At 43.5% G+C, this 20,254-nt stretch overlaps 1 protein-coding gene across 1 annotated transcript; it reads right to left on the bottom strand.

The window, feature by feature from the left end:
• Positions 1–15,895: 15,895 nt before the first annotated feature.
• TMEM238 (transmembrane protein 238) lies at positions 15,896–19,958 on the bottom strand. Its single transcript, XM_026711890.2, has 2 exons — positions 19,344–19,958; positions 15,896–16,062 (listed from the first exon to the last, which is right to left on the bottom strand). The coding sequence occupies exon 1, from the start codon at positions 19,700–19,702 to the stop codon at positions 19,346–19,348; it is 357 nt and encodes a 118-aa protein (XP_026567675.1). The 5' UTR covers positions 19,703–19,958; the 3' UTR covers positions 15,896–16,062; positions 19,344–19,345.
• Between the last annotated feature and the right edge of the window lie 296 nt (positions 19,959–20,254).

Below are 20,254 nucleotides of genomic sequence, written 5' to 3'. Positions count from 1 at the left end.
AATGCCATATTTAATACAGTCAACCTTAGTCCATTCAGCTGTATGCCACTGCCCCTCCAAAGGGAGTGGGCGACTCCTAGTGGCTAAGACCAGTAGTGCACAAAAGACACCAGCAATTGCCTATTCAGAAAAACATATTTCGAACAGCCCCTATAAAGGAAAACTCAGATTCACAAACTCCAGTTCCTCTTCCTCTGTCCTATTCTCCCGAGGTTTGGGGTCTTAATGTCACCCCTGCCTATGCTGCATGAGGGAAGCACCATCCAAGAACTCATCTGGTCAGGAGACATGTAAGGCTGGTCAATGAATTGTAGCGATAAAGTTATTGGATTTGGAACAAAGGCAGATATAGGTAATTCTCAATTTATGGCCACTCAAAGTTATACTCAAGTCCCAAAAAGCTATCTGGATTCAAAGTTCTAACAAGCTCCCCTCTGTGACCTCATTTTAGGTGCTCAACAACTGACATGCTTTTGTGGGAAATTGTCACATACAGGTACTCCTTGACTTATAACAGTTCGCTCAGTAATCGTTCAAAGTTATAACGGCACTGAAAAAAGTTACTTATGACAATTTTTCACACTTGGGACCGTTATTTTATTTTATTTTATTTTTATTTGTCAATTGCTTACAAGATAATAAGTATAAGTAAAAACATAGTTATAAATACATGGATACAAATAAGAAAAATAAAAAAGAAATATAAAAGAAACAATAGGACAGGGACGGTAGGCACATTGGTGCGCTTATGTACGCCCCCTACAGACCACTTAGGAAAGGGGTGAGGTCAATAGTAGACAGTCTAAGGTTAAAGTTTTGGGGGTTTGGGGAAGAAACCACAGAGTCAGGTAGAGTATTCCAGACATTGACCACTCTGTTGCTGAAGTCGTATTTCCTGCAATCAAGTTTGGTGCAATTAACCTTGAGTTTGTATCTATTGTTTGCTCTTGTGTTGTTATGGTTGAAGCTGAAGTATTCATTGACTGGTAGAATCCACATGGTCACATGATTTACTGGTTCATATTTACTTGGCAACTGACTCATATTTATGATGATTGCAGAATTCCTGGGTCGTGTGGTCCCCTTTTGCAATTTTCTGACAAATAAAATCAAGGTGGAAGCCAGATTCACTTAACAACTGTGATACTAACTTAACAACTTCAGTGGTTCACTTAACAAATGTGATAAAATGGGGTAAAACTCACTTAACAAATTTCTCACTTAGCAACATAAATTTTGGCCTCAATTGTGATTGTAAGCTGAGGACTATTTGTACTTCCAACTTCTGATGAAAAATGTCCGGTAGCAAATAGCACTTAATAGCACTTAATAACCACTGTGTTTGCTTTACAACTGTTTCCCCAAGATTGTAAATTTGGGTCCAGTGATGTGATGAGCCACTTAATGACCATCCAAACTTGTGGGATCAATTACAGTCATAGGTCAAGGGCTATCTCTACATCTAATTCAAATTGGGATGGTGAAATATGATGAAAGCTGCAACCCCGCACAAATCCATGACTTTTTTTCTCGAGTGCTACTGAAGGGCAAAGGCAAGGATGAAAGTTATAGGATTTATGTGATGGTTCATCGGTTGCCTCTTTCTTGATGTCCTGCACAGGCCTGTGATGAGAGAGACCGAAACTCAAGTCTGCTCTCAAACATGGAAGCTCTCTGGATGACTAGATCAGAGGTCTCCAAACTTGGCACTTTAAGACTTGTGGACTTCAACCCCCAGAGTTCCTCAAACAAAGCTGGCTAAGGAACTCTGGGAGTTGAAGTCCACTATGTCTTAAAGTGGGCAAGTTTGGGGACCCCTGCTTTAGACCACCTCAGCCACAGGTTTCAGTGCAGCCTGCCCTGCAGGGTTGCTGTTGAGCAGATGAAGTAAAAACAGATTTCTATGGAACATTCTTGGGCTATTAGGAGGGAGATGGTAGAAACCCAACAACTAAATAACTAAATCTGTCTATGATCTACGTATACAAGAAATGCTTCGGGACCATTACTTTTGCTTTGGTGCGTCTTTCCTATTGTTGTGTCTTATTTGGCCAACTATAACATAAATGTAATTAACTTACAAGGCATAATATTGTATTTACTTACTCACTCAGGTTTCTATGCTGCTCCAATCCAAAGATTCCTGTTCCAGTAAATATCATTAAAACAATAATAAAAAAGTCAAAATAAACAACCCATCCCAATTGCACCACGTAGGTCAACACATCCCAATTGCACCACATAGGTCAACAGTACCAATATCCTTTCAAGAAGGTGAATGCACTCATCCTCCCCTCTCAAGAATGCCTGCAATGGGTGTCAAATATAAAGTCAAAAGGATGGTTTTGATTTTGCAAAGCCTATTGATTTTTTTCTCTTTTTTATCCTCTTTTTTTTTTTATTCCCCTGTCAATCCCCAAAGCCTTCTAGAAAAAAAAATCAGATGTAGAATACCGTACAGAAATGTATCCAGGAGAAGGCTGACTTTGCATTTAAATTGTTTGGGGAATGGGGGAAAACTTTGCTCAAAAGGCTTATGCATGGCTTGTTTCTGTTTAGTTATTTCTATCGCTTGGATCTAAAGACTCCTTCAATTCTGCTGCCCATGGAAAAAAAATCCGTGGACAAAATTGTTTAGATACTATGCTGAACAGCAAACTAGACAGCTACACATTGGCCTAATGTGCCTTGTGAACCAAATCCTTGTAGATAATATATGGGTCAATCTGTTGTACAAATGGTGAAAATTGGATTAATGGAATAAACCATGCTTAAGTTCACCTTGGGTAATTCTGGTAGAGAGGATTTGAATTTAAATGTCCTTTGTGAATAAATATTTCCCCTTCTGCAAGGGGAGATGATATGAACACTGAGGAGTGATCAGAAAACTATCTCCACTTGAACAAGATGTAGAAACAAGCGGTCTCCAAAGGCCCTTTTGGTTTCTAGACCACATTTTTTAAAATAATGGAGCAGACTCCAATAGAGGTAGTCCCTGACTTATGACCGGTTGCTTAGCAACCATTTGAGTTCCCACAGACCCCCTCTCGCAGTCACATGACCACCTTTTAGGCACTCAGTTACCAGCCCACATTCATGGCCTTTTGCAGCCTCCCCTGGTCATGTGACCACAATTTAAAATCAGGATTTACTTCCAGTTTGGGGCAAAAACAGTCCCTGGCAAACAATGGGTTCGCTTTAATGACTGCAGTGTTTGCTTAGTGACCGCAGTGTTCATTTTATGATCAGCACAAACAAAAGTCATCAAATCAGGCCCTTGATGACCCACTTTACGACTGTCACAACGTACCATCCTAATTGGCAAGCTCCATTAGGGTCGTAAGTCAAGGACTACCTCTAGTTATTGGTGGGGTGAGGGGCGTGAAACTGGTGTCCCTTTAGATTATGACTTGGCAGTCACACAGCTGGGAAGATGCTGTTGGTTCCCATCATTTCCCCAGGGGCTCTGCAGCTATGACCTCAGTTTCCAATAAACGAGAACCTCCATGCTTTATGAGTCTGACATGAAGAGAAGGGAGGCTGTATTTGCATTTAATAACTCTTTGATTAGAGTCCCTTCTGTGCTGCGGGGCGCCAAGAACAATGGAGCCACAAGCTGCTGGGAATTTGAAAGTTGGCGTCCTGTTTGAGAACCGAGCATAAATATCCATCTTCGATTCTTGGCTGTTTGGGGGTAAAGTTATGAGCAGGGGCATGGGAAGAGGGAGGAAGGCTGAGATCAACAAGCTGAATTAAAGCAGCCCGCTTGAAAGAAAACTTTTGTGGGGAGAGGAAGTTATTAAAAACATGTTAATTTAGGGCAGGGGTACCCAACCCATGGCCCATTACCGGACTGTGAACGGTTGAAAACTGGAACGCCCGAAGTTTGCCTGCCACTCAGGCAGAACTGTCACTTCTCCTCCCGCTAGTCTACAAAGACGAAAAGGTTGGGGAACTCTGATTTAGGGGAATTAAATGTTCTGTTTCCAAGCAACTTCTACACACCCTGTGACAGGCCTTTCTGTGAGTGGCGATCAGCTCAGAGTCTGTAAATAAATCCAAGAGCTTCTTTTAAACTCCTCCTCTTCCTTTCTGGCAACATCTGTCCAGGTGCTTTAATTATATAGAGGAGACCCCACTGATCCTTTACACAACAAACCAATGGGGATTTTACTCCAGGCTGTTGGGTATCTGAGTGAATCCCAAGGGCTCAAGAGTTGTCTTGGCTGAATCAATCCAGAATTACAAAGTGACCAATCTCAAATAATCTTTATTCCTTGAATCATAAAGCCCAGATAACCAGAAGACAGATAGAATGACAGGGCATCTTCAGTTTCCTGGATGGCATGATAATGACCACTTCAGGATCCCTTCTGAAGCTAAACCATGATGCTCCTCAATGACTATTAATGACTCAATGACATCTCTGCTCAGTGCTGAGTGATGGTATTTTCTATCCCTAGGACAGATCATAGATCCGAGCAATTTCAGCTGCCCAAGGGCAGAGGTGGTATTCAGCAGGTTCTGACCAGTTCTGGAGAACCGGTAGCTGAAATTTTCGAGTAGTTTGGAGAACCGGCAAATACCACCTCTGACTGGCCCTGCCCCCATCTATTCTCGGCCTCCCGAGTCCCAGGTGATCGGCTGGGTCTTCTTTTGTTGTCCTGCACAGGCGAACGGAGCTGGAAAGCAGGTTAGTGGGGTGGGGAGGGAATAGAGATTTTGCAGTAACCTTCCCCTGCCACGCCCACAAAGCCACACCCACAGAACTGGTAGTAAAAAAATTTGAATCCCACCACTGCCCAAGGGGGAAACAGGATCACAGACTTTGCAAGAAGAACCTATGGGGGCTCAAATTTGAGAAAATTATGCTACTACGCAAAGACCAGCAGTGGTCTAATGCTATTGAAGTCATCGCTGCTAAAGTACTAGCTTTCTTCATATGACTGACCTTCTCTCCAGCCCATGGAGTAGAAAATAGCATTAAAACACTGCTGATCCTTGAATACAGGTAGGGCTCGGCTTACAACAGTTTGTTTAGTGACCGTTCAAAATTACAATGATACTGTAAAAAGTGACTTATGGCCATTTTTCACAGATACGATCTTTCTAGCATACCCAAAATTCAGTGATCAAAATTCAGCTGTTTGACAACTGGTTCATATTTATGACCATTGCTGCGTCCCAGGATCTTATGATATGCTTTTGCTACCTTCTGACAAGTCAAGCGAATTGGGAAACTAGTTTAACTTAACAACTGGGTTACTCACTTATCAATTGAGGCAAGAAAGATTGTGAAATGGGGCAAAATTCACTTAGCAAACATCTCACTTAACAACAGAAATTTGGGGGCCAAGGACTACCTGTAATAGCACAATTTTCTCAAATTTTAATATCCATGGGTTCTTCTTGCAGAATTTGTAGTTCTGTTTCCCTCTTGCACTAACTGAAATTGCTCAAGTCTATGATCTGTCCTAAGCACGAAAATGCCAACATTCAGCACTGAGCAGAGATGTCACTGAATCATTAATAGCCATTGAGGAGACACAGCTCTTAAAGCACCAGCTTTCTTCATACTATCAGTCTCCTCTCTGTCCCCCCAGTGCCTCTCAGAATCAGCTTTATCACGCAACCCCCCACCTCTCCAGTATCCATCAACTGTTTTCAGGACTACTTTTGAATGCAGGTTTACTAAACCGCAGCCCAGAGACGATACAAAAAAATCCAATGAAAACCAATCCTTTATTTGCATACACCGAATGGACAGAATCTTGCCAGACTAAAGCAATAACCTTCTAACCTAACAGATAGGTACACCCTGAGAGATTCTAGGATATGCTACATTTCAGGGCTTTAGAAAAGCACTAAAGCTGTGTTTAAAAATAGCCAGTATAACAGATGAAAGGCAGGAGGAGTATCTTATTCAACAGCAGAACTTTTCAGTTCACCATAACTTTGCCTTTTTAAAAACAGATTCCTGGACAGCATCATCTCACTCAAAGTTCTTATTTCTTGCTCTTCCTGTTATCCCCCCATCTTTCTTTTCTTTTTCTTTCTTTCTGTCCCTTCCAATCTCTCTCTCTCTCTCTCTCTGCAAGTTCCCTGTGAGCCTGTCTCTTTCCTCTATTTTAAAGCTTTGCATTCATCCACTCTGCATGGGAACAAGTGGCCATAAATCGGAAAGCCGGAGAGTATCACCCCAGTCCAAGATTGGGAAAGGTTAGCATTGGAACTCCAGGTTGAAACTGCTCATCAATATGTTCAGTGATCCTCAGTACGGAGACCTGGAGTAAGCCAACCTTCCTGATTGCCGTTGGAGAGGAAGTGGCAAGATCGGTGCGCGGACGAGTTTTCATCCCAACCCCCTTGCTAGGGGAGTCCATCTCTACCTCTCACAATGGGTTTGGCCTGCTCTGGGCCCAGAATCCCTGAGCCCAGGTGTCTGGTTGCTAAGTGACCATTCTAGAACCCCCAGGTTCTATGACACTTCTCTGCGATTCTGACACCATCCATGCCACAGCCCAGCCTCCTTCCCAGGCCTACCCGGACTGCACAATTTGAAGATCAGCTCTACCAATCTTTCCCCAGTTCCTGTAAGGAGCCTGAGGTGGGCATTTGCCCCACATGGAACTGACATCCCTAAAGGAAGAGAGATATGAGCCAGCCTAGCCTGGCTTTATTTATTTATCTAGTGCTGGTTTTGGAAGGTAAGAAGGAACCAGTTTCGGGAAGCATTGCAGCGGGAGGGGACACCAGCAAGGGACTGCCTCTCCCATCCTCCTCCTCCTCCTCCTCCTTTCTGATTGTATGCCCTTTCCTCCCACCAGGTATTAATGGAAGTTTCTTCAGGCCTCTCAGTGAGTAAAATCCAGCATTTATTATTTCCTTTTTCAATTTGTTCTCATTTTTTCTCCTTCCTTAAATACTTAGGCCAAAGGCCTGCTCTTAGAAAGGTGAGAGTGCTCCCTCTGGAGGCAACCAGAGGGGAGCACAGCCCCGTGTGTCAGTGCTGTTTTGTGGGACCTCTGTAGGTTAATGTTGACCATTAATACACTGTAGTGTGGGCCAGGTAGGCTCAGTTTTGTAATCAAGCTCAGTACCTGGTCTTGTTGCAAAGAAAGAAAATTGTTTGGGGAAACTGAGCTTTGTACCTTGGTTCAAATTGTTCTTGAATGCGGGAGTTCTCTTACTTGGGGTCTTCTGGGCAGACAGATCAGAGGGCAACTCAGGGGATGGAATTATAGGTCAATCAAGTGGTCCTGGCCTCATTTAGACCTTTCCATGGTGAAATGTAAACATAAGCAACGTTCTGACTGGGATGGCCCATCTTGGAAATTCTTCGCTTGCTGTTTAAATTATTAGGACCATTTCTCATTTTGAGTAGTCAGTGTATTTTCATCTGGGTTGCACAATTCACTCTAAGAAGCAACACAGAACTATAGATCAGCCTTCCCCAACTAGATGTCTTGCAAATATCTTGCAGCCATGATGGGCCACGTGATCAGTCTAGTATATCAGCGACTATCACAGTTTAGAGAAGGCAGGGGTAGAGTTTGGAGATAAAATAGTTGTTTCTCCCTGGATTTCCACTGACACCCAAGAGAGTCTCCTTAGATTAGGTGGGTTCTCTAATTGATTTGTTTCCATTTGTCTTAGATTTGAACTAGCCAGCCTTAAAGAGAGGACAGCCTACTGCAGGACAGACACGATGTGGCCACTAATGTAATACAAAAGAGACAGGGTTAGGCAGACAAAGTAAGACAGGCGAAGATGTAGGGAGTATGGAGATCTTTACTTGCATGAACCTTATAATGTAGAAAGCTGCCATCCCATCATCTGACATTTTGTTTTATCATTATAGTTAAATATGCTGCCTGTCACCTTTAGCTCCAACGAAGCTATTTTTTTACAATTCACAGTCACATTCAGCTCCGTTCTACCTGCTTTTGGGTGGTTTGTATCCATAAATAAGTTCAAAAGTTCATTAAAAATTATTTCCCTGTTTCATTGATTAATATCATGGTTTGGTCAGTTTTCAAGAACGTCTGGTTAAATGCCTCTGGGAAATTCCCATCGAAAGCATATAAAGGCATTGTGAGTCTTCCCTCACAGTTTTTACTTCAACACAATATGTGAAGCCCTAATGTTAGACACTACAACTGTCCTGAGTTATGTCTTTGTGTTAGTGTTGGCAAGATGGAGGAACAAAATGAGGCAGATACTGAGATGAGATGTTTTCCGTTTCTTCTAGCCTGCCGACTGGAATCCACATCAAAAAAACTCTGTGGTGGTGAAGCAGAGATTTTCTACCCTCACCAATGCTTACTGAAAGGATGCTGTTACAAGAATAACTCCTGTTACTTCCACGTTCTTGATGGTAAAACCAAGAACAATCTAGAAATTGATGCTCCTGTTAAGGCCCATGTCTAGTTATCTTCCTTCTGAGGAACCAGATCTTTTTCAAGAAGGCCATTTTCTCCCATGTCCCTATGCAAGAATTTTCACTATAAACATCTACTAATTGTCATATCTAGGTGACTTACAGCAAAGGATTCTGGAGGTTGTAGTTTGAAGAGATGTCCAACAGATCTTGGGAAGCTTTCCTCAAAGGATGCTTTCCAGGTGTGTTTAGAGTACAACTTTCAGCCGGAGGATGGAGACAGACTGGATTAGTAGTTTGCTCCTTGTTAGCCTTCCCCAGCCAGCTGCCTTACCAATGCGTTGAGGCTTCTCAGATATACTAACTGAGAAGGTAGGTCAGATGTCCAACTGTGGCAACTTTTAAGACCTGTGGACTTCAACTCCCCACTTAGTCATACTGGCTGGGGAATTTAGGAGTTGACATCCACAAATATTAAAGTCACCCAGGTTAGACACCCTTAAAGTAGGTGTTGCAATTTTTAAACATTGGTGAGGCCTCCCCTTTCCCAGATATGTCATTTGCTTGGGAGATAGTGTCATAGCCAAACCAGTTTGCATTTGCTCTATAAACATAAATGGTACATTGTGATTGGAGAAAACATTTTCTGTTTTTCTTGATAAGTGGGAGCATTGTGATTTGGAGAGGTTTTTGAAGCGCTGGCTGTTTAAGTGCCACAGCCCCAGTTGGTCAATGACACCAATGACAATAAGGACCATACCATGTTCTGCCAAATATGAATGTGCCATGATAGGATGTGCATGAATGGGGAAACGGTTGCTCCATAAAGCTCCTTGGGGTTCATTAAATGCAGTCCTTTTCCCAGTTTTGCAAGTAGATACCTAGAGATGTAGATGCCGCAGAAGCTTTCCAAAGAAGATACAGAATGTGATATGGTGGACCCTGTTACCACAATGTGTCATCCCTCCAAAGTAGACCAGACTAGGAAACCAAAGTTATGCATGCTTAAACTACTTTTATTATAAATTCATAGGAACAGAATTTTGAAAGTCTCAATGTGCTTCCCTCCTCCCTTCCTTTATCTTCATGTCAGTGGACTGGGTCTTGTCTAAGATGCTTCCTTGAGTTACAGATCTGTTCTGGACTCAGGGTTCTTTTATCTGACCATTGGCTTGCTTATATCTCTTCTTCTTATTCCTTGTGTTTATTCCTTCTGTCTAGGGTTATTCCTTCTGTCCATTTGAAATAGAGAGGCTACCTACCAGTACTTACAATATCTCAGAAGGGCTGTAGAATTAAAGGACTCGTATCTCTTCCATTTAACTTCCTTTGTTTGTTTCAGAAGGACACTAAAAGGCTACTGGAAAATCTAGAAGTGGTTTGATAACCACTTATCATTGGGGTGAAGGAACCCTCACTTCTAAAGCTTCCTTCAAACAGTGCCTTTTTCATGTAAGAAAATATATGTTGCAGGAAAAGCTAGGCTGGAACCCATTTCCCTAACACTCCATGTTGGGGGTTAGGTTTTAATCATGAAAAGTCAAGAAGAAATAAAGCTAAACAAGCTGCAAATTCAAAGGGTTTTTGAAGTTTTAGCAGACCATCAAATATTTTTATTTGCAGTCAGAAGTGGCACTGTCCAGCAAATGACATACTGGTGGAAATTGTTTAACTAACATTGCTCAGGATTAACTTTTCCACCGCTGAGATAACTAGAATCAAAATTACACAGGCATCCCTTGAGACTGGTATAGTTTAATTTTTCAATGACTTGGTACAGTAAAAATAGTAGGGTGAGGTTTGACAATGGTGTACACCCTTTGACCAGATTGCCTTGCTCTTCTGCTATTCATTATACATGGATTGGGCCGTGCCAGGATAATGTATTTCAGGTGGCTTATTTTAAGGTCTTTCTTTACTGTCAATGAGGGCCTGTTTTGGTGTAGTAGTTAAGGCAATCAGGTTAGAAACCAGGAGACTGAGAGTTCTAGCCTCACCTTAGGTACAAAGCTAGTTGGGTGATCCTGGGCCAATTATTCTCTCTCAGGCCTTGAAAGGAGGCAATGGCAAGCCACTTTTGAAATGATGCCATTACAAATTTCAAGAATTTGTCTAGGAAAGTGCCAGAAGTCAACACTAGCTTGAATGCACACCTCCACCCCCACCCCAAAAAACTGTCAATAGCATTTGAATGCGGTTTGTGGGCTGGACCCGTTCACATCGCATGATGGCATGTTATCTGGGGGAATATCATAGATTAGGTTAGAGTCATCATCCCCACATTCTGCTTTTCTACAAAGAGGATTTTTTTCTTGGGATAACCAAATGTTCAAATATGCAACCCCATTAGCCCAACTCCAGAAAATAATACTGGATTATGCTACGTGTATTTCATTGATCTTGCATTCTTTTTTTAAAAAAATATTGTGCATATTAAACTGTAAACCTCATGGTAAGTTATTGCTGAAAAGCATTATATACTGAACAAAATAAAATCAGTCCAGAGATTGGCTAAGAAAAAAAAAAGGAGAAGCATGATAGATATCATCATTATGACCCTTTGAACTGGATGGGAATCCTGGAGTTGAGAAAATAATCTCAAAGTACTGTATATTCTCTATCAAAGAAGTTCTTCCATAGATTAAGAGTTCTCAAAGTCCTCACCATGAAGGATAACTGCCTCTCCTTTCAGTTGTATTTTCTCCCAATTCATTCAATGACACCATAGGAAATTAAAAATTGTAGTTTGGGGACTTCTGTCTTGAATTGCGCAACCCAGCAGATCAGGGGTGGGATTCAAATTTCTTAACAACCGGTTCTGTGGGCATGGCCTAATTTGTGGGTGTGGCTTGGTGATCATGTGACTGGATGGACGTGGCTTGCTGACTAGGGGGTGACTTGGTCATGTGACTGGGTGGGTGTGGCTTGTACGTAAATATTGTATATTACATATATATATAAAAAGGGCAACTTTTACCCAAAATCAGGCAAAGAAGATTGAGTTGCTCGCAGAATCACAGATTCACTCACAGATCTACCTTTCTGCAATCTGCTGCCTGAGTCTGCACTGAAAAATAGAAGCTTCAGTCCTAAGGAAGGTTCGGCTCTGCTCTCAGGCCACTTCTCCCCCACCCCCCAATCCCCTGAATACCACCCCTGACTGGGCCTCAGAGAAGCCTCCTGGGTGAAGGCAAAGCAGTACAACAGCGGTTTAGATTAGCTAGAAAGCAGAAATCTGATGGAGGGGAGGGGCCAGTCAGTGGCGCGATTTGCCGGTTCTCCGAACTGCACAGAATCATAACAACCGGTTCTATAGAACTGGTCTGAACTTGTAGAATCCCACCCCCAGTCCTACACACAGTGACATATTGCTGATCACACTGCCACAACCATTATCAAGGGATGGTGAAACAAGAGCTTTGCAAAAAGTTCCCACAATTTGACATCTCCTGACCTAACATCTCAGCCTGAGCAACACCTATTTTTTTTTCCCTCCTTGCAGTTGACAAACAACGGCGCAATGCAGGCATCCTTGGAGGAATCCTTGTTATTATCATCATCCTCATGTGTATCTTTTTTTGCTGGTAGGTTTTTAGTCCTTGTACTTGTGGAACCTGGCTACTACCATATTGTGCTGTAGGGCATTAAGCGGAGGCAGTTTTCAGCATTGATTGACATAACCTGTTGATCCATTCTTTGGGATTTTAGTCATCAAAACATCAGCCTGTGGTCACTTGACTGGGATTTTTTTTTTTTTTGTCAGAAACTGACAAAAATAATGGGACAATGGGCTTGCTTTGTATCATGATTGCAGATTCATTTAATGACCATGATTTGCTTAATAACTGCTGCAAAAAAAAAATCAGGTTGATCTCACTTAACGAACCATAATTCCAGACTCAATTCCAATCATAAGTAGAGGGTTACCTATATGTACTTCACTCTTTTTTTTTTTTGCTCAATTTCAAGATTTATGTGAACTGAGCATCTAATAGATGGCAATTGCATTCTGCACTTCTTTTGGATCGGGTGGCTCCCACATTTTCAGATCATATCTAGAAAACTATCCATACTACAGCTTTTCTGTTGGAATCAGTTAACAAAAGGTGTGGGAAATGCTCCATGTAGAAGTCAAGGGCTAGCTTTCATGCCTAAGGTGGGACTAGAACTCACTATCTCCTGTGCAGTCCTGTCTCCTGATGATGGGCCCAATAATCCCCAGCTGGCTTTCCTGCCTAAGGCAGGACTAGAATTCACAGCCAAGAGATTGTAAACTTGTAAACTTGTTCTGTGCTGAAATCCTTCCTTTCTGTAACAGACCTGGAAGTTCTTTACTGAAATGTAACATAGTTCTTTATTATATAGCAATTCTGCTGTGCCTCTAGCATATCCATAATACAGCAGCAGAGCACAAAAGTTCTGTTCCTTGATTTCTCCAAGTGGAGTCAGTGAAATTAGTACCCAAAAGATAGTTTTGCTTCTCCAGGCCCACATGAAACATTTTGGCTGGAGATGAGGACAAAGAGTGGTCATCTCATTTTTAAACCAAAGTTCTTATAAAGGCTAAATCTAATTGGGAAGAGAGAGAGAGAAGATTTGGATGTATATATTTGTGTTTTATTTCACGGACGAAACCATCCAGTATTGAGAAATGTCCCTTGCATTTATGGTATATGCCCCAACCACTTGCTGACATTCAGCTTAGGGTGAAAGCTGTTTTTAGAACATTCATTGGACAGCTCATACATCAATCATGAAGTAAACCACTTCCCTGAGACTCCCTTTTGCAGAGTATAGTTGTGCATCAAGCTGATTGGCTGCCTCTTGTGTCAGTCAGATCACCATTCTTTCTCTTCCCCCAGCCCTTTGGAACAGTTTCAAAGGGGAAATATGTAGTAGGAAAACCATAAACGAATGGGGGAAATTGAGGGATTTGTAGCAACAGAAATATACAATCACACACCTGTGTGATACAGCTGTCCAAAAGGGGTGGATGGTGATGACTGAGACAAGATGGTGTCTGTGCCCATGGGATTCTAGCCCTAACCCAGTAACTGGTAGGAGTGCAGTCCTGAACAGGATATGGATGATGACAGTGGAAGAATACAGGTGGTTCTTCACTTACGACCATTCATTTAGCAACTATTCAAAGTTACAGTGGTGCTGAAAAAAAGTGACTTATGACAGGTCCTTGCACTTAGGACTATTGCAGTGTCCACACAATCACTTGGACCAAAATTTGGACGTTTGGGAAAGAAGCATGTGTTTAAGACAATTGCAGGGTCCTATAATCACATGGCGGCCATTCGCCACTCCTCAGCTGGCTTCCAACAAGCAAAATCAATGATGGAAGCTGGATTTGCGTAACAACCGTAAGATTCACTTAATAACAACTGTGGCGATTTGCTTAAGGACCACAGTAAAAACAGGTTGTAAAATCTGGGGTGACTCACTCAATGACTGCCTCGCTTAGCGATGGACAGTTGGTCCAACTAGTATAAGTCAAGGACAGTGGTGGGATTCAAATATTTTTATTACCAGTTCTGTGGGCGTGGTTTGGTGGGCATGGCAGGGGAAGGATACTGTAAAATCTCCATTTCCTCCCCACTCCACTAATCTGCTTTCCAGCTCCGTTCTCCTGTACAGGGCAACAAAGAAGACTCAGCCAATCAGCTGGGACTCAGGAGGCGGAGAATAGATGGGGCGGGGCCAGTCAGAGGTGGTATTTGCTGGTTCTCTGAACTACTCAATATTTCCGCTACCGGTTCTCTAGAACCGGTCAGAACTGCTGAATACAACCTCTGGTCAAGGACTACCTGTAACTACCTAGCATGTACTAATCCTACCGTTCATACATGCAGCTTAACCCCGGGTTGTCCGGAGGGGACTGGAGAATATCTGTCATCCTGCTCAAGAGTTTGTTCAATGTCAAATGCACACAGGGGCACTTTTTACTGATTCTGAGATTCTTCTCTTCCACACAGGAGATTTAAAGAGTTGCAGAAGAAGGAAAAAGTGTCTCGGACGTCACGAGGTGGGAGCGAAATGGCCGATTACTTAGTCAAGCTCTTAGATGAGGAAAGCGAGGCTGATGACTATAAGGGACACGACTTACTCGATTCCTGGGCCCAAGGAAGTTACTCCCCCGAGCCAGGAGGAGGGCTAACAGGACAACAGTGGAGTCCGGAGCTTGGCTCCGAAGCCAGTCCTGAACCAATTCAACTAGCGGAACCAGGATCTCCCCCATCAAAGACAGAATCTGCACCTGGGGCACTGCCCCCTTCGGAGCCCCCACCGCCCCCACCTCCAGCACCACCACCACCAGAAGTAGCGCCACCCCACCTCCTCCACCTCCACCTCCACCTCCACCACCTCCAGAAGGAGCGCCACCAGCACCACCACCACCGCCGCCTCCACCCCTGAAGCACCGCCACCACCGGCGCCACCACCTGGAGAACCAGGAGCTCCTCCTCCACCACCGCCACCACCACCTGGAGAACCTCCAGGTGCTCCACCACCCGCTCCACCACCCGCTCCACCACCTGCTCCTCCACCAGGAGAACCTCCCGGGTCCTCCTCCAGGCCCTCCCCCTCCTCCAGGCCCTCCCCTCCTCCAGCCCCACCCCCACCCTAGCATGATTTTGGAATCACCTGAGGCATTTATGGTCACCAATAAAAGAGTATAGTTTTCTTTCTCTCACGTTGATTGATATGAGTCAGGGTACCTAAATCTACGAGCCCCTGAGGAGAATTCATGCTTTTCTGAAGGCCTCAGTGGTCTCCCTCCCTCCTTGCTCAAACTTGCCCCAGCTATTCTTCTCACTTTCTACCTTATTGCTGGTTTAGATAAAGCTTAGATAAAGCTATCTGGTTTAGATAAAGCTTAAAGGTAAAAAGTTATTCACAAAAAGATTATTCGTTGCCATGGGTAGAAAGTTGCCGTCACAAATCTCAAGGGCACTAGACATTTTTTAGACTCAGATGAACCAAGAAAGGATTGGAAGGTGGGTTGAGAAAAGAATGGAAGTTAGTTGGATTTAGAATAGTAACAGTAGTATTACAGTAGTAGTCCTTGAGTTACAGACGTTTGTTTAGTGACCATTACAACAGCACTGAAAAATGTGACTTATCGCTGTTTTTCACAGTTACAACCTTTGCAACATCCCCATGATCACGTGATCAAAATCCGGATGCTTAGCAACTGGTTCATATTTAGGGCCGTTGCCATATCCCGGGGTCATGGGATCAACTTTTGCGACTTTCTGACAAGCAAAGTCAATGGGAAAGCCACATTCACTTTACAGCTGGGTTACTAATTTATCAACTGCAATGATTCACTTAACAACGGTAGCAAGAAAGGTCGTAAAATGGGGCAAAAGTTATTTGACAACCGTCTCGCTTAACAACAGAAATCTTGGGCTCAATTGTGGTTGTAAGTTGAGGACTCCCTGGAGTAGTAAAATGAAAAGTAATAATAATACCACACCTGGTTCTGGAAAAAAAAAACCCACTATATCTATATATTTATATATTTATAAATGTAGGGAAAGCAAAATTCACCCAGCACTGTATAGCAATACTATCACAACGTGGTTTGGGCAGGTGGTCCAGGGTATTGATTGAAGAGTCACATGCTTTTCTCAGGTCCAGTTTTAGAAGAACGTTGTCCAGCTAAATCCATCCTGCAGGCAGAGCACACACACATACACACAAAAGCAAGAGTTAATCACAAGCTCGTTACAAATATTCATCTAACATACTAAAGGGAATAATGAGTAGGTTGGGATAAGAGAGGGAAAGAGTCAATAGTTTTCAAGTCCTGTAGCTTAAGGCAGATCAGGAGGAAAGAGTTAAGGGGCAAATTTTGCTCAAGAGATTCCCACATCAGTTTCTCATGGAAAGAATGGAAAATACCTAGAATTCAAGTCATATATAACATACCAATATGTCTAGAGAAATTATTTTGTCCCGGGAGATTCTGGAAATGTTACTGATACTCCTCAACTTACAACTGTAATTAAGCCCAGAATTACAGTTGATTGTCGTGGCAGTCGTTAAGCAGGTCACATGCAACTGTGATTTTTTTTTTTAACCTTTCCCCCACTGTGGTTGAGTTAACACTGTGGTTGTTAGGTGGACACAGCAGTTGTTAAGCAAAACTGCCAGAAATTGGACATAAATGTTGAACACCAGCAAAACACAGGAGAACTCACAGTCTTTTGTGACCACGGGACAGTGCACAAGATGCAATTATGTGACTGTGTGTGTGTGTGAGAGAGAGAGAGAGAGACACAGAGAGAGAGAGAGAGACAGAAGGAGAGAGAGAGAGAATGCACACAGTCATCAGAACTTACAAAAAGTGTTTCTAAGTAGCCCCTGGGGAGGTCATTTGGCCAGGCAGAAAAAAACTCTTTAAAGTTGGCCTTCCCAAGCTCTTAAAGTAATGTGTAATAGACCAGTTGATGGTTGTGTTGTATTCAACTGATGATGTTGATCAGCGGTCCCCAACTTTTACGGCTTGGCACCCCGGCAATGTGGGGAAGAAGGGAACCAGCCCAACTTGCGCAAGTCAAGCTGCACATGCGCTGCCCAGCTGCGCCCAGTAGTTGGGTTGGGGACCCCTGAGGTAGATGTAGCAAAGGAAACCGCACTTGCGAGAAAAGGCCATCCAAGGCAGAGCAACAGGAGGGAGTCTCCAGTTTCATCCAGACATGAAAAATGATATCTGTGGCCGGTCTCTGAATAGGTGGCCTTAAAAGTTTAATGAGGATGCTGAAAGATAAACAAAAGCAGTCAGTGAGGGAAGTAATAACAGGGAGGAACGAGCTCTAAAAGCAGCTTCTAGGCCATTGCTTAATCACATAGGACCTTTGTCCGATCCAGTAGGACGCCTAGAAAAATAAAAATAATCTGAGAGCCTGAGACCAGTTCTTTGTTTCGAGGGAAGGCGCAGAACAGATTTAGGTTTAAGGAAGCAGAAGCCATGAAGAAGTCCATCCACAATTGTTCCCCGCTTTTCTCGATTACACGTAATCCTCGACTTACAACAGGTCGTTTAGAGACCGGTAGAATCACAACGTCACTGTTGCGACATCCTCACGGTCACAGGATCAACATACAGAAGCTTGCCAACTGACTCACATTTATGATGTTCTCGTGAGCAAAGTCAATGGGGGAAGCTAGATTCACTTAACCACCGTGTTACTAACTTAACAACTGCAATGATTCACTTAACAGCGATGGCAAGTAAGGTTGTTAAATGGGGCAAAAACTCACCTAACAACTATCTCGCTTAGCAAAACTGAAATTTCGGATTCAGTTGTGGTCGTAAGTCGAGGACTACCTGTATAGTATGTGATCTGAACTGCATTTTTAAAGGGCCCTCTCTTTGCAAGGAAGATCGCTATCGGCCTTCCTTGTATCTTAAGATGAGTTGCTATTGAAGTTGTGCAGAGACATAAAAAATAACGGAGATAAGTGGATTGTTCCCTGCAGTTGTGGCCAGCTGAACCTCTAACATGTGAACTATGTATGGAACAGGAAGTCCACTGTTTCATTCTCACTTCCGCTGTGAGAACAGCTGTTCCTTTCAAGCTTTCATCTCCTCCCCACGTGCCTTTTACCGTGGATTGACCATAAAAAGAATGAGGGCATAGTATATCCATTCTACAGTTTTTATGTTCTGGATATGAAGTGAAAGGGAAGTAGGACTGATAGGAGAGAATATTTGTAGCTCACAGTTGAACTGTGGTGTTCTCTAAGCTTGGTGGTTTTCTTGCAGATGTTCCATTAACCGTCATGATGATGATGTTACCTAGCTGGGTAATGAAATGTCTGCAAGTAAACAACCAAGCTTAGAGAGCACCAAGGGCCCCACAGGAGTAAGACTGGAGGCCTATGATCTATGCATCAGTTATCCAAACCTCTCTCTTCTCACAGAACGTTTCCTAGGAATGAGAAAAGACCCAGTGCACGTCATTGTAACTAGGGAACCTGACTGGCAATCCTAGGATTTGTGGGATATGGTCAGAAGTGTCTCAGGTGGAAGGGTAAAGCTAGGAAGACGGTGATGGTGATAGTGGGATATGCATATTTAGGAATCTTTATCTGTATAAAACCCAGAGTTCTATTCCAGTAACAAGAGTTGGCAAGAGTGTGTGTGTGTGTGAGAGAGAGAGAGATGGGGGGGAGGGAAGGGAGAGAGAGAGAGAGAGAGAGAAATAGCAAAGGACCGGCCCGTGGTGCTTCTGCTAACAAAAATGGGCCTTTTTTGGCCTGTAGAGCCTACTGCAGCATCCTGCTTGCCAAAACAAGGGGGGGTCGCCCACGGCCTCCCCCCCTCCGTACCCTGTTTTGGCCGGCAAGGTGCTACAGGAGGGTGTCTGCCCCATCTCCTCCCCGCCCCCCCGGCTGCCTACGACGGACAGCTACAATGCTGATCCAGCCCTCCAAGAAATCCAGTTTGACAATCCTTTTGTAGGTCATCCTAGCCCAAGCAGGAGACCCTACACCATTTCACCAAAATCAACCAAATCACATAATAATTTAATAACCTTATTAATAATTTAATAACCTTATTAATTTAATAAGGTTGAGGCTGTAACTGTTTTTATATTCCACTGCATTGAAAAGTAGGAAGATGCTATTTTTCCTTCCTTCTACACTTCTTTCTGCAGTTCTTTTTAATTTTCTCAGTTTTTGTTTCTATGTGTATTTTATTTTATAATAAACTTGAATGGGAAAAAAAAATGAAAAGGATTGCTAATGAACTATAAATAAACCCAAGCCACCTTGCTAAAAGATGGTTTCATATGGAAGTTGGTGTGCAGAAACCAGGACACTATTTTTGATAAAAGGAATAAAAGCCAGGTGTTCGGACGCGCCTGAAGCATAGTTTGGAAGAGTTGGTTGCTCTCTTATGGAAATCCTGATGTGATTTGTAAAGAAAAGGAGCATATGTTACCTCTAAGCTGCTTCTCGGCTACTTGTAATGGTTCTCATGGCCAGCCCACCGCCTTGGCGTCGCGACCAGGTCCGTGAGATCTTCCTAGCCAGCCGGGCCAGCGTGCCTTTCTTGGCATGATAATCCCTTGCCAGCTCTTCAGGGGCTATCTCAATATTTCCTGTGTACCACATAATCCAACCCAACAGGCTCAGGAACACCAGCACTGCACCCGAGTAGATTAATAGATCCCCAAAGTCTCGGCCTCGCAGCCTCAGTCTAGCAAAGATGCCGGTCAGCAGTGCCCCGGTGCCTGCAGCGTCCATGAACACAGCAAATGCCAAGGCCAGCCGGCAACGGTTCAGTCCGGAGGAGACCATGGCACTGGAACTGCCAAGCGGGTGCACTTACTTGAAAGGAGTTGGGGAGTCCTTCAGAAGGTGGGGGGGCGGGAAATAAGGCTTCCAAAGCACAGGTTGCAATGACAATTGGCAACTGCAAAGGGGGGTCCCTCATAAGCCAGTATGTAGATTTACCGACAAAGCCAGAAGAGAGAAAGGAAGTGGAGGAGGAGGAAAAAGAGCAGTAGGAAAGGCAAACTATTCAGGCCGGGAGTGGAAAGAAGGAGTGCCCCAGTGAGTGTACCTAGAAAGTGATCCAACCAGTTTCAGAAAGGGAGGGACCAACGATTTAATTAACCCTCCTGTACCCTCACAGCTCAGAAACCTGATTAAGCTCCCACCTGCTCATTACCCTCCTTCAAACTTCTCCCCAGGAACTCAAAAGGCCCGATTCCTAGGTCCTGAGCTCCTGTTCCCTTTCCACCATCAAATCTGCCTTCTCACACAGCTGGAGAGTACTGGGTATTCACCATCTTTGGTTCAAATAACTTCCTTGCAGAGGAAGTCCCCGGCTGTGTGTTTTCTTTACTA

The sequence above is a fragment of the Pseudonaja textilis genome, chromosome Z (genome assembly GCF_049901715.1).
Source record: "Pseudonaja textilis isolate UNSWEBS1 chromosome Z, rPseTex1.2, whole genome shotgun sequence".
Taxonomy (NCBI): Eukaryota; Metazoa; Chordata; class Lepidosauria; order Squamata; family Elapidae; genus Pseudonaja; species Pseudonaja textilis.
The sequence above is the reverse complement of the archived record's forward strand: the minus strand, read 5'-3'. Positions and strand labels throughout refer to the sequence as shown.